This window comes from Chinchilla lanigera, unplaced genomic scaffold (genome assembly GCF_000276665.1).
Source record: "Chinchilla lanigera isolate Chin_1 unplaced genomic scaffold, ChiLan1.0 scaffold00060, whole genome shotgun sequence".
NCBI classification, from domain to species: domain Eukaryota; kingdom Metazoa; phylum Chordata; class Mammalia; order Rodentia; family Chinchillidae; genus Chinchilla; species Chinchilla lanigera.
Genome location: NW_004955461.1, coordinates 5,595,289 through 5,609,857, shown reverse-complemented (window position 1 = coordinate 5,609,857; position 14,569 = coordinate 5,595,289). Strand labels below are relative to the sequence as shown.

Below are 14,569 nucleotides of genomic sequence, written 5' to 3'. Positions count from 1 at the left end.
CTGTGTTTATGGCTTTTTGCAACCATAAGGAAGCCTTTTTGTAAAGGATCGGTGTCTGTGTATTATTATCATACTTATGCTTTATTTATTTAAGTAAGATCCTAGATATATCCCAGATATAGTGAAGTAAAGAAAAAAAAACAGTACATAATTTTAAGTCTTCCTATTACGGCTTTCATTTTGTAGAAGAAAATAAAAACATCTTTTCATTAAGATGCCCCAGTGCATTCCCTGAATAGTGTTAATTACCTAATGACATTAGCACAGTGTGCTGTCTAATAGCTCCTCACAATTAGTTGGCAAAATACTTTAACATCCGTTATCTCCTGTGGGGCTCACAACAACTCTGGTAGCAAAGCAATTGGGTAAAGCTTTATTTCACAGCCGTTGATCTCAGAGTCAGATTTGCCTGGGCTCACGCACCACTCTCTGTGTTGTGAAGAGTGTGGGATTCAATCTAATCCTGGTATCCTGCTTACCAGCTTTGTGGCCACAGGAAAATCCTTTTACTTTCCTGGGGTGTAGTCCCTTCCTACACAATTAGCAAGCAATACTTTTTGGTATATTCCAAGCAGAACTCTAAACTACATGTTTATTTACTTCATTTTAAAAGTTCTATAATTAATACTTTATAGATGCAGAAAATGGAGCATTGAGAAGTAAAATAACTTCTCTAAGGACGTACAGAAAATGAGTGACAGAATGAGATGCAAATGCAATAGTCTGTCATTAAAGTACGAAGCTATTAACCTTTACACCATAGTGACAATACATAATAGGAAAGATTTAAATTTATACTGATGATTGTATCTATCAAGATAGTTCTGCTTATACTGAAGTATCAAACATCCTCCAAATATCAATGGCTTAAAATAGGAAGCATTTATTTTTAATTCAGATTTTATATCTATTTTGGAACAGTAGGGGGACAGTAAGGTATCACTATATACCATTCTGATTTAAGGAGCTTGGTCGAGAAAAGTCTGTCACCAAGTTCCTTGACTGATAGAAGAAAGAAAGGAGTCTAGTAGATAAGGCTTCGAGGGCATCAGCCCAGAGATGACAGCTATCACTCTGCTCTTATTTCACTGGTGGAAAATAACATCAAATATCCAGGAAAATGCAGCTCTACCAAATGCTTAGACACTATCATTCTAGACATACTTGGTGGACAGCACAAGTGACTCTTGTCAACAATTTACCTAGAACCTACTTAGAGAAGTGCATCCTAAGTTGATATGCATCTCTCAGTGCTGGGTCCTATTTCTTTTCTTATTAATTATTTTCAAATGCTCCTTACTGTTTTCATTGTCAGTGGATAAAGGGTACCATGTTTTTTCATCTTAAAATTATAGCAGTGGCCCAGAAACTAGGAACTTTACAAAAGTCAAGAATTGCCTCATCTTTCAGCTGCACAATTCCTTCTAACATTCACATCTTGCCTATCTAATATTTAATTTATTTCAGTGTTTCCATATTCTCAACCCACTTCAACTTTCTTTCCTGTTTAAATCACTTTTCATTCTTTTACATGTGTCAGGAAGAGAGGTGCAAAGATCTGATTTAGTGTACAGAATCATTTATTCACTTATTCTTTTCTCTATTTTTCTTTTTTTAAGGGAGTAGAGTCATGTTTTTAGACCCTACTCTATGATGCTTTAGGCAATGCAAGATACAAATGTGACTCAGATAGGAATATTGTCTTTATCAAAAAACATGGACATGTGGGCATGTGAATAAAGAGTACCTGACACCCCCATCCATTCACTGACTCAATCAGCATGTATTGAGCCTTGGTCAAGCACCAAAGTTAGTGCAGTATTACAAGTGGTATATAAGGAGGAATGGTGCACAGTCACTACCTTTAACGGGTTTTGAGGCGATAGATGATAGCACCCTAATTATTGCTCACTCAGGATGCAATAGGAAGACTGGGGAAAGCCGATAATCCAGAGTAAGAGATCACAGCAGCTTCCTGGCAAAGGTTACTAAGATTTCACCATAGGAGCTCCTCAATTGAATGAAGCAATGGACCTGAGGAACTGAGAGAGTGCTATGGGCCTAGAGAGGGGAGAAGGAATGCAGAGTTCAGACAATGACTTATGGGTTGGATAGCTAGAGTTTAATGTGTTCATGAGAAATTGGAGGAATAGCTAAAGCCTGGAATGGATCATGAAGGACCTTGTATGCCAGACTAGCAATGTTCCATTTTGTCTTATAGACCTGTGGTAACTAGACATTTTGATTCTCCAGCCTTATTAATAAAATTATGTGAAGACATATAATATGTAATAATCTATAAGCTATACTGATTATATTAACTATAATGTGCTGTACTTAAAATATATATGAAGTATGAATTTTAAAGAGAATTAAGAAATACTTTTAATTTAATTACATAAACATCTTTTTACTTTCACCATTTTTAGTGAGAACAGTAGATCTGAGCATAACTTTTAAAGTCAGTACAGATACTCCACTTATGATGAGGTTGCTTCTCAATAAGCCTATCATAAATTAAAAATATCACAAGTCCAAAATGTATTAATATACCTGACCTACCAATCATCTGAGATTTGCAACACAGCACACCATAGAGAGCTGCTTGTTTGTCTTCATGGTATGTGTCTGGCTGGGAAATGCAGCTCATTGTAAGGGATCACCGTATCCCTAAAGGCTTGCCCAGAAAAATATCGAAATTCAGAATTCAAGCTGTGGGTCTCTACTAAATACTGAATGCATACCAGTTTTTGTACTGTATAAAATCAAAATAAGTTAAGTCAAGCCATCTCCTGGAGCATGGGTTACATAGTATGTTTGAGAAGAAAATTGATGAGAGCACTTAAATACACAAAATGAGCTTGAGGTATTCAAAGGAGGAAGAAAATCTTTTTAGTTATTAGGGAGTCAAAAGGCCTTCATGGATGAGGTTACACTTGAATGGCCAAGAGATGAATTCTTAGAGTAAACTGGACTGGTTCTGCCACCAGGAGTCAAGGATACTCGTACCAGCTTTCTGAACGTGTCTCTCCACTCACCTATGCCAACAGATACGTGCGGTCCAGAACGAAGCATGATGTTGACATGCGGATCGGAATCCATTCAGGCTCAGTGCTGTGTGGTGTGTTGGGACTGAGAAAGTGGCAGTTTGATGTCTGGTCTTGGGATGTGGACATTGCAAACAAACTTGAATCTGGAGGAATCCCTGGGTAAGTCAAAACAAAGCTCTTTAGTTGCTTCACCCCTGTTATTTCCTAACTTTGGGAATAGTTGACTCCCTGGATGCAGAGTTCAGAAGCATATATGTAAGAAGAAATTATTTAGCAGGAGATTACACATTGAAGCATCACATAATATTGACCCTAAAAAGTCTAACAGAATACTTCAGAGGCAACAAGGATAAAGGGACAGCACTGAGGTACTCAGGTCTGTGCCCCACAAGCACCAGTTCTTAGACTTGGCTGCACATTGCAATCCCCAGGGGGACATTTTCAAAATACTGATGCCCAGAACTTCATGTTTATTCATCTAAGGCAAAATCTGGATGGAATCTATTTTAAATTCTTAAATCAAATCTAATGGCCAGCCAAAACTAAAACCTAATGACGATCAATGTATGTGTTACCCTGGTCTCAGTTTAAGAAATTCAGTACCTTTTTAAACTCACCTACACCCCAACTTTGACTATCGACTGGTTGGTATAGAACCTCTAGAGAAGCTACCAGCCTGGAATGGCAAATTAAACCTTACAAAGTAATATTAATATTGATGTCATTTATACAGATTGGAACTGAGATCACATATGAGCCAGTGAGTTGTACTGACTTTCTATGGCCTCTCTTTCTGAGGGATGATAGATAGGTAGACAGATAGATGATGACATATGGGTAGGTAGTAGGTAGATAGGTAGGTAGATAGAATGATAATTGATAGACTGATAGGTAGATAATTGATAGATGATAGATGGATGGATAGAAAGATAGATGATAGATAGATAGATAGATAGATAGATAGATAGATAGAATCCATCTATATATGTTCCTCTCTCCATAGCCTAGCTCTGCCTTTGAAACCAGATCTGCGTTAGCTACAATTTTTTGTATTTACTATCAGACAATGTAATATCATGATGAAAAAATTACAGGAGATGGAATCAGAGAAACTCAGATTCCCACTCTGCCCCATGCTAAATTCTTTTATCTCCATCAATTTCTGTAAAGGAAATACAACACCTGGCATGAGCTTTTCATGTTAACTTGGTTTGCATGGTGTAACTGAGAACTCAGGCTGGTCCTTAACACCTCTTAATCTCAATTTCTTCAATGCAAAAAGACAGGTAATACTTGTGATGTGGTGGCTTGTGGGATATTTCCCTCCTCAATGAGAATTTGTTTCCTCATCTGCTGAACAGGCATAATCCACCTCACCCCACCTCTTCTGAGCACTGCCTGGAACCAGGTGAGAAGTGCTGTGTGAGCTGTGCAGAGATATAACCATGTCAGCTGGTGTCCTTATGACAGATCCCTCACTGCCTGCTATTTACCTCCACTGTTTACCACACAGGTCTGGAACTGTGTTAAGCCTGGCATGTCATCATGGAATTTCTTAAATCTGAACTCTTTGGGATTTTCCTTACCTGCTGAGTTTAAACTGCAGATAGCCAGCCCATTCATGTTGCAGATTTGTCTTTTCAAAGCACAGCTGAATGAGAGTTTGGAAACCTCAGAACACAGCTATGAGGGTCTGCAGGTTACTGCTTCAACATTTGGAGTCCACCTTAATGAATATTCTCAGCCACATTGAGTAACAGGAGATTTATTAGACTTAAATCACAAATCATGCTTTTAAACCACGGTTTGCTTAGTGTTAATAAGAGTGTCAAGTTTCTTTATCTCTGTCTCCATTTTCTTCATTGCAGAACTCAGCAGAAATCACTGAAAACCTCCAAAAGTTAGTTTCGAGTGTCCCAATGCCTTTAAAGTACTTAGGCTGCTATGCAGCATACAGATGTGCTTAGGCATGGGATGTGTCCACACCAGGAAGGCAGGAATGTCAAACAGGTCTCCAGACTCCCCTTGGTTTGAGATAATTTCAGTTCAAGCTTCTCTGCTTCTTTACTATCTGGTTCTTTAACCTCTCTGAGGCCTGCACTTCTAGAGCAATGGTTATCAAGCTTCAGTGTTCATTTCACAGGAAGACTTGTGAAACCACAGATTGCAGGGCCGTATCTCAGAGTTTCTGATTCAGTGTATATGGAATGGGACTCAGCAACTTGTCTTTCTGACAAGTTTCCCAGTGATGGTGGTTCTACCAGCCTTAGTACAGTTACTGGGTCCTGGGGTGCCGGAATCTCCTTTCAGAGATGATTTCTAAGCTTTATTTTTCTGTCCTGAGCAAAGAATTTGCCAAAGTAAGCACAAATGATAATGAAGGTTTGCATGTAAACAGGCTCTTCAGAGTGAGTTTAGACAAAGTAAAATTAGGTGAATAAAAATAAATATATTCTGTAGTGTGAGACTGAGCTATATTGTTAAAGGAAAGGAGTGGGAGTTTAATAGCCACTGTCCTTTTTTATATTTCTCATGGTGGCATCAGGTCTAGGGCCATCCTGGCAAAAACCTGCTCAGGTTCTCACAAGAAGTCCATGTGCAGGACTTTGGGAGTTGTTCTGCGCATGTGTCCTGAGATTTTGTAATGAACAGGTTATATCTATTTCCTCAAGTAGGACCTCCTGGGATTTTGTAGTTAATAGGTCACGCCTACTTTCCCAGCTATTTCTTTTCCTTTTCTTAATTTTAAAGAGACAAAGAAAAGATACAAAATTTCAAGATGATAGGAAAGATACAGAATTTCAAATTTCAAGATGATAGGAAATTAACCATGGTTATTATATTGCGTATTGTTATCCTCCAAGTAGTTCCTCAGATTACCAGGTACAGGCATGCAAAATTGATCAAACAGTATAAGCACTTTGTTCTTTTCAATGAAATAATAGAAATTAGTAGTACAATTATCTTAGCTTTCTTGTATACATATATATATATACACATACCTTTTTTTCCCTTCCTTCTTTTCTCTCTTCCCACCATCTACCCAGACCCTAGCCTCCTCTGACAGTACCACACTTTAAAGACCATTGTTGTTGAGCTTTTGTTAACTTAGACAATGCAGATAGAGTCCTTTGTCCTGTGCTCTGTAGGTAAGAATTGTGAGTGTGGTTGTAGGAGTTACCATGGAATCCAGTGGCGGGGTCTTAGAAAGATCCTGAAAGTAAAAGTGCTTGTTTCAGTTCAGCCAGGCTATCAACATCCAATAGAGCTTTGGGCCAGATATGTACTTATTATTCCTAGGCAAGTTTTATTACCTGAAGAAGGAGAAAAAACAAAAAGGAAAGAAGGCAGAGAGGACAGAGAGACAGAGAGAGAGAGAGAGAGAGAGAGAGAGAGAGAGAGAGAGAGAGAGAGAGAGATGGGCCTCCCACCTAGGGCTGCTGGAAGAATGGAAATTATATGAGATAGTCCACAAAGCCAAGAGTAATTCCTTTGACTGCAAAATAATAGTAAAATAAGACAAGTGTTACACAGTTCTTTTGTTCACTATCATGACTATCATTACTATATCCTGGCATTTAAAATTATCACAAATGTCAGCCTTACCTGACATTTTCTGATATTATGTGACTATTTGCTGAGAACTGATTCAGTTCCTTAGAGGAAAATGGAATCACCAGACTCTCATCTCTGCAAATGCCACACCCTAAAGCTCAGGTTAGTAGCAAGCATGGAAAGGTAAAGCTAAAACCCAGTTTCTATCAAAACAGTTCAGTGTAAATTGATTAGAACTTCAACAGAGGACTCAGTCATATGTGAAGGCAAAAATGTCTTTTACTACTGGGTACATGGCATTGACTTAATATATGCAAATATTAGTCCCCTGAATACTGAGAGCAGAATAATAAAATGCAGAATTCAAATAAAATACCAAACAAGATTGATATTTAACTTCATTTTTAAAAGAAAATCACCCAGTCAAACTTTACCAAATTCTTCTACGAATTTCATTTTTTCTGCAGAAAGGCAAATTTCCAAAACCTAATCAGAACCTGATTGAGAACGTAGACAGTTATTTCCACTTCAAGGAAGGTCAAATGATTTTTCATTCTTTCAAGTGAATGCTACTGAGTTCCTATGTACTAGCAAGAGCCTCATGACAACATCCTGTATTTATTTCTCAGAACAACTCTAACATCTCTCACGTGTTTATTTTTAATATCTTGCACTGAAACCAATATATATGAGGAAAATGATTTGGAAGATGTAGAGAATGTGCCTTAAATGGTCAGAAATCTATCCGTTGTTTTTGTTTCTTTACATGTTCTTTGCAGTGAACGAACTTCTCTGTAAGCAGATGGGTTAGAAGGGTAAGAGGGAGCAGAGATAGTACTAAAAGTACAATGCATGTGGGAATGTCACTCTAAAAATATTAAAACTAAAACTGGCCTTCATTATTTCTTTGAATATATTGTTTCTACAGTCACAAAAGCCAAGCAAAGAATTAAGCACCTACCCTATTTGTTCATCTACTTACAGGTATTAAACTTGGCTTACAGGGGTGATTTTTAAACTGAATCAGGCTGGGACTGGGGATTTAGCTCAGCGGCAAAAGCGCCTGCCTGGCAAGCGCAAGGTCGTGAGTTCAGTTCCTGGTACCGGAGAAAAACCAAAAAAACTAATAATAATAATAAACTGAATCAGGCAGTGGGAAATTATCAGTAAGCATGCACTGGTATGCTGAATTGAAGAAATGCCAGTTGCATGAATAAGGAAGTGTGGAGGATCATAATAAAGGAATAGTAGAAAATGAGTTTGAAGTGACAGAGAGAGAGAGAACTCCTTCTGAAATTGGACTGTCTCCTGTGAGCCTCAAGGAGACATGAAAGATACAATAGTCATTTGACCGTACTGGTATTATTTTAGAATACTCCTAATAATTTAAGTATTTGCTTTTATAGCCTTTACAGTGTGCTATGCACTATTTTGACTGCTATACACAAATTGACCCTTTTAATACTCATAATGACCTTAAGAGATAGGTCATACTACTTTCCACTTTTATATATGAGAAAATGAATTCACAAGGATTAAATAATTAGTCCAAGACCTCTCACCCCATGCTCATATGCACCTTGCTGGTCTTTCCAGACCACAGTATAAGACAAGTCATCTAACAGTGGGAACCAAGAAACTCTTGCCCACAAGGAACTACTACATGAAGTTTCCATTAGTCAAGTTTTATCCTTAAGTCTCTTGTCACATATTATTTTGTTTAAAAACAAAGCTTAGGTTAGGAGCTCCATTGGCAAAAAATTGTACAGCAATGGATTTACTTAACTTGTGAGTGAAACTAGCCAGTGGCCAGTCTGTATGTGTTCATAGCTGTGGTCTCTGCTCCTCTTAATGTACATTTTTTAGGGGAACTTGTATGTAACTGTAGTTTTCCAAAGGACACTCAGTGTGACACTGCAAGCTATTAAACTTGCCCATGTTTTAAGATGATTCTAGATATGTTGGGGAAAATAAGGACACATATATGAAAAATGAAGTGAGAGAAGTTCCGGGACAGCAAAAGAAATATTGTTACATGATAATTTGGACAATAATTGCTTCTGGGCTTCAGGAACACTTATGTCACTCATTTTCCCAATGTAATCAACACCTCTGAAAAAAAAAAATCACTGATTCTTAAAGAATGTTGAAAGTTGTAAGAAAAGCCAAAAGTGCTTAGATGTTATTAGCTGGTTGCATTTATTGGAGTCTGCAGTGTCCTGGGGAATACAGTTAGTGACATCCTACCCATGGGTTTATGTTTATGGTTCTATTTTCGTTATTTTTTCCACACTTAGAGAGACAAGTATTGACTTTGAGGATGTGTCATAACAGTACCCCCTGTGCAGCCCTGATGATGGCTTTGCCCTGGACAAAGAAACAGCAATAGCCATTGCAGGCAACATCAGGAGTGTGTAATGACCTATACTCTGTACACACAGGAGGATTCACATTTCCAAAGCCACTCTGGACTGCCTCAACGGCGACTATAATGTGGAAGAGGGTCATGGTAAAGAAAGGAATGAATTCTTGAGGAAGCATAATATAGAAACCTATTTAATTAAACAGCCTGAGGAAAGTCTGCTATCTTTGCCCGAAGACATCGTCAAGGAATCAGTAACCTCCTCTGACAGGAGAAACAGTGGGGCAACATTCACAGAAGGATCCTGGAGCCCAGAATTGCCCTTTGATAACATCGTGGGGAAACAGAACGTAAGTCTTGGCTTCCTTCTTCTGATTAGCTGCAAGTGCATGCCAGAGTTCATCTCCTACCCAGATGCCCAGAGAGAACTGATTTCATTGTTAACCTTTTCTCCACTGAGCGCCATAATTGGAAATGATCAAACACATCTCCTCAGGAAAGAATTAACCTATGTATACAATTTCAGGAAATGGCAGAAATGCCAGTAAATTCCTAACATCACCCCCTCTTTCTTTCTTTCTTTTTTAACCTGGCTAAAAATAAATGTCATATGAAGCTGACTTGTAATTTTAGCAAAGAAAAAAAAACTCACACATATGCCAAAAGATATAACCAATGTAATTAAACTAAAGAGGATAGTCAAGTACATCAGAATGACCCTTTCCTCAGCAGCTACATTAAGCAGTTCTAAAATTCAAAATCGGTAGGGAACCACTAATTTGGGACTATAAAAGCAGCAACAAGTGATACTCAAAGGGAGAGTAAGGGAGCTCAATAGTGGCACACAATTTCAGATCAACCAGCCACACAGTTCTATTTTTATGTACCTCAGTTTGCATCTTACATGAAGGACAGGGGTACAAGGTCAGTACCTGAGGAGTAAATCACTAGTAACCAAATTTATTGTTAAGAAATATTTGTCTAAATATGAGAATTGCATTAAACCCAGTGAGATCCTTACACCTTTACAGGCACTAGAAAACTGAGCTGCAGCAAGGGAGAGAATGCTGTCCCATCCAGAATGCCTTTTCAGAACATTATCAAATCACTTGCTCTGATGTGGGCTCTCTTTCTAACAATTTAGACAGAGCACTTGTGGCTGAATTCATGCTTGATGTGGCCCCACCCTGCCTTTTTAAAGAAAGGAATGAAAAAAGCTGATAGTTAATATTCAGCTGATGATACTTTTTAACGTGCTCCAGAGCCAAGCAGAAGCTGAGAGCAATATGAATTAAGGAGACCAAACAATAGCATCTGGAGTTTTATGAAACATAGAAGGGGGAATATTTTACATCCATAGACATGAACATTTTCATTAACTTGTAGAAAAGAAGCATCTGTCTGTTTAAAGACATTTAAAGTGGGAAGCTTAACATGCTGAAAGTATTCTTTCTTCTGTGTTTGAAAGATTGGTGAGGCACCTGTGGCCAGGTTAACTGAAGTCCCCTTCCAGTTCTGTGGGAAGGAGCTATAAAGCAATGCATGTGCCAGGTGCCACTAAGAAAAACTGTGGGTTAAACCTAGCCCTCCTACCTTGAAGGAGTAAAGACCCTCGGGTCTTTACTACTCTTTTGTGCATGTTTAATTTTCCAAAAAAAAGTTAGTATGCCCACACAAGTCCTCACTGATTTCAATGCCTACTTCTTTCTATCCCTGAATCAGTGTGCCTGGCCTAATTTGCTATTATATAAAATGATGGTTTTAACTACTTCCTGAAGTGGGTGCATGGCCAGCTGACAGTGCACTTTCTGTTTATTATTAGCTTTAATCTGAATACTGGTTATTTAGAGAAAAGAAGGTGCATGCTTCACCCTGAATAGCTCTGTAATTTTGTATAAAGTTCTCTTTCTGGCTATTTTGTTTTTATTTTTTCCCTTTGGAAAAGTCTTTCCAAAAATTGGCTGTGAGAATTGGAATAATTCCTTATTGTTCTAATCTCAGTCATACCTGACCTCGCTACTAATTACTGAGAACCAAAAAACAGAGTTGGAGATGCTCAGTTCCATTTCATGATTGATTGATCTGATAACATTTTATAATAACAATTAAAATATTTCTTTGCTAATTTTCTAAACATATCTACTGTTACCACCAAACAGTTATTGCAGAAAATACCATATTAGTCAAAGATTATTACTGGTGTTTAAACATACCTTGTATTTAAACATATCATTTATTTTGCCTGGATATAACCATCTGTGCCATCTTTTGCAGGAACAATCTCAATTCACTTTTGTTTTTAGATTTTAAAGTCAGTAGTGGATGTGTGCTGATACTGATAAATAACCCCATGGCACAAAGTAATAACATTTTGGAAATGATTGAACCAATTAAAATGATCACGACCATTCAGTGTTGGTACTTATACTTAACTGTAGAAGTCAGTGAGCCATATGTGCAATTCAGTGACATAATATGCCCCAGGAAGAGATCAAGACTGGTCTGTCTGAGCCCACGTGATGCCAAAACACCCAGTCAATTCCACAGAAGCTTAGACCATCTGAGTGCTTGCATAACACAAATAAAATGTACTAATGCTTCACTGGGGATTTTCCAGCTAAATTGGCCAGATGTTTTGGTTTGCACTGATTCATAATGCATGCTTAGAAATATTTATAATGACATTGTGTTGCTGTGTCATATTCTAAACTATGTATGAAGCAGATGTTCAGATAGTTACACCCTTATGTATTAACTCAATAAGAACTAATTGAGCATCTATTTAGTAACAATTACTGTTACTAAAAAAGGAGGAGGAGGAGGAGTGAAGAAAAGAAACATTTTAGAGGTAAGGTCAACCAGTACTTTATATGCCTCGTGAAGACAGAAATTGCACCTGTATAGTTTAAACTATAATTAGAATAAATCACATAGCTTGATTAAAATATGTCAAATGAATGAGTGAAATGCTGGATATTGGTAGTGAGAAAGGTAAACTAGTGAGATTGCACACACAGGTTTTATGCTTGGATAGCTGGGTGGATGATAGAATTATGAATTGAAATAGGCAATACTAGAATGGAAAGAGGTTGGAAAGAGAAGACTAAGAATTCAGTTTAGGACGTGTGAGTCTGAGATACCTCTGAGGCATCCAGGGAGAGACATCCAGCCAGCTGCCAAATATACTCAGTTGTAAAAGAACTATCCAAGGGAAGTTGGTCTGCTCATCCAAATTCAAGTGCTAGAAGACGGAAGAGAGTGAAGAGATCACTGTAGGCAATATGTAAAAGTAGGAAATGAGAAGGCACAAGGCAGATCCTGGGGAACAGCAGGTGGAAGGTAGAAGAGAGTAAGGATTCACTGGCAGGGACCTAGAGGAAGCAAAGCAGTCAGAAGAGAACTGGGGGTTGTGGTACCACAGAACTAAAGAGACCAGGGTGTGTTGAGAATTTGGAAGAATGAACAAAGTCAGCTGTAGTGAAGAAGCTCAGTAAGATGAGGACTTAAAACTGCCCATTAAAATTGGATTGAAGAATATTGTTGGCCAGATGCAGACTTGGTGAAATGGTGAAGTCAGGAGCCAGGGTGTGATAGCTGATGAAAGAGGGCTCTGGGTTTCCAAGAAAAGCTGGGATGCCCCTCCTGTCCCCTCCCTTCCACCCACTCAGTAGCATACTAACAGCTTAGAGGAACAAGAAAAGGCACTAAGAATTATTCTGACCCCTTCAGGGAATCTTCTAGGCTCTACCTATGCCTGGCTATACGCCCTGCATTTTGATGTTGTACAGCTTCCCAGCTTCTGTATCTCTCTCACTGTAGGTTGAAATTTCTGGTCTGAGTTCTGGTGTCCCTGTTGCTATGAGATACCCTGAGAACCACATGTTGCACTCCCAATTCCTGGCAGGGGCAACGCTCTGCCCATTGCCTTGGTGTCTTGGCTCCCTGAACCTGGGCTCAGCGAGGCTTCCCATGCCCAAGCTTCTAAGTGGAACAAAAGTAAGAAAACTGGAAGATGAGAAATTTAGGATCACAAACAGGCTAGTGGAATTTAAGATTACAATAGTGGAAGTGGGCAATTGAAGTAGAGCAAAAGGGAAATTTTTCATACTTGGAATAGGATATCCCAAAATTTCAAGGTAGCTTGTTAGGATCTCTCAGAAAAAAAAGTAGGGATGAAAAGAAGACTGTTCAAAGGTCCCTCTATTAAAGATTGTATCTTGCTCCTCTGATGCATTCCCTCACTGAAACCTGTATCTGGGCTTGAGCTCTCAGTCACACAATGATTTCATGGGTACTAAAGTTTTCTCTGCACTGGGAGTCCAGCAGTGAAGAAATAGCTGTGGTCCCTATCCTTCAGGAGCTTAAATTTTAAATGAATGGGAAATGCAGACAATTAACCAAAGCATGTAAGTGCTTTGAAGGAAATAGAGAGATGTATGACCAGGAACAGGTAGAATCGCTGCAGATAGGATTGTCAGAGAAGGCCTCTTTAAAGATTAGAGTGCAGGAAGGACCTGCTTGCAAACAGCCAGGCTAAGAGCATCCTAAACATAGTAACATCTAATACAAAGGCCCTAAGGTAGAAAGAAGAAAAGAAGTTCAGTGTGCTGGAAGAGTAGGAGACTTAAACAAACAGAGAACATAGGGGCCTCAGAAGGAGGGGCATGCTGAAGCAGACAGCAGATTGGCCTTGCAAGATTTCTTGAGTATGTGTTTTATACCAAGGGAAGTGATAAAGTTTTAAGCAGGACAACGGCATGATCTGAATTAGACTTTGGTTGCCTTCTGTGGAATTGATTGTAGGGGAGAAAAGTGGACTCATTAGATAAAGTCCATCTTAGAGTCATGACTTACAAGAGGATACAAAGGTTGAGGCTTTTAAACAGCTTTAAAATTCATCATGTGAACTATATATTAGTCTTTTTGTTTGTTTGTTTGTTTTGTTTTTCTTCCGGTACCAGGAATCGAACTCACCACCTTGCACTTGCCAGGCAGGTGCTGTGCCACTGAGCTACATCCCCAGTCCCATGTTAGTCTTTTTAATCAGATTTTTATGACAAGTGGGATGCCAAGAGAGGTGGAGCTACTCTTTTAGAAACAAGCCTCACGTTTAGAGCATGGTATCTGTCCCCAACCATTCTCCTGATAGTCCAGGCAGTTGTTTACTACTCCTCTGAGACATTTTTAAGAGTCACATGGAGAAAAGTAAGTTTTTGATACCTCCATATATATTTCAGTTATTTTTACACAGCAGACTGACTTGTTAACATGGTGTTAATCTGTGCGCTTCTGAAGATTCTAAACAAGATAGAATTTATTTTAATTTTCCATGTGAAAAACAGAAAACTAAAGTGCTTCACTGCCTGCAATATAGGTAAGGTCACTGATGGCCACAAAAGTGACAAGTGTTGGACCCGGTGTCACATTGAAAGCATCATGCACATTTTTTCCCTTTAATTATCACAGCAACTTATGGAGTAAATGTAATGCACTTGTTTCACAAATATAAAAATTGTGATTCTGAGAGACCAACTGAAGGTCATGTAGCCAGTAAATAATAGCTGTGATTAGAGCCCAATTATATCTGGCTCCAAAAACTACC

General features: G+C 38.5%; 1 protein-coding gene across 3 annotated transcripts in view; it reads left to right on the top strand.

Annotated features, from left to right (window-relative positions):
* The window catches only part of Adcy8 (adenylate cyclase 8 (brain)), a 227,867-nt gene that overhangs the window by 115,717 nt on the left and 97,581 nt on the right, over positions 1 to 14,569 (top strand). For all 3 annotated transcript variants that reach the window (XM_005398004.2, XM_005398003.2, XM_005398002.2), the window contains exons 6-7: positions 3,051 to 3,209; positions 9,047 to 9,317. In XM_005398004.2, the coding sequence (XP_005398061.1) occupies positions 3,051 to 3,209; positions 9,047 to 9,317 (430 nt within the window). The remainder of the gene's footprint in view (positions 1 to 3,050; positions 3,210 to 9,046; positions 9,318 to 14,569) is intronic.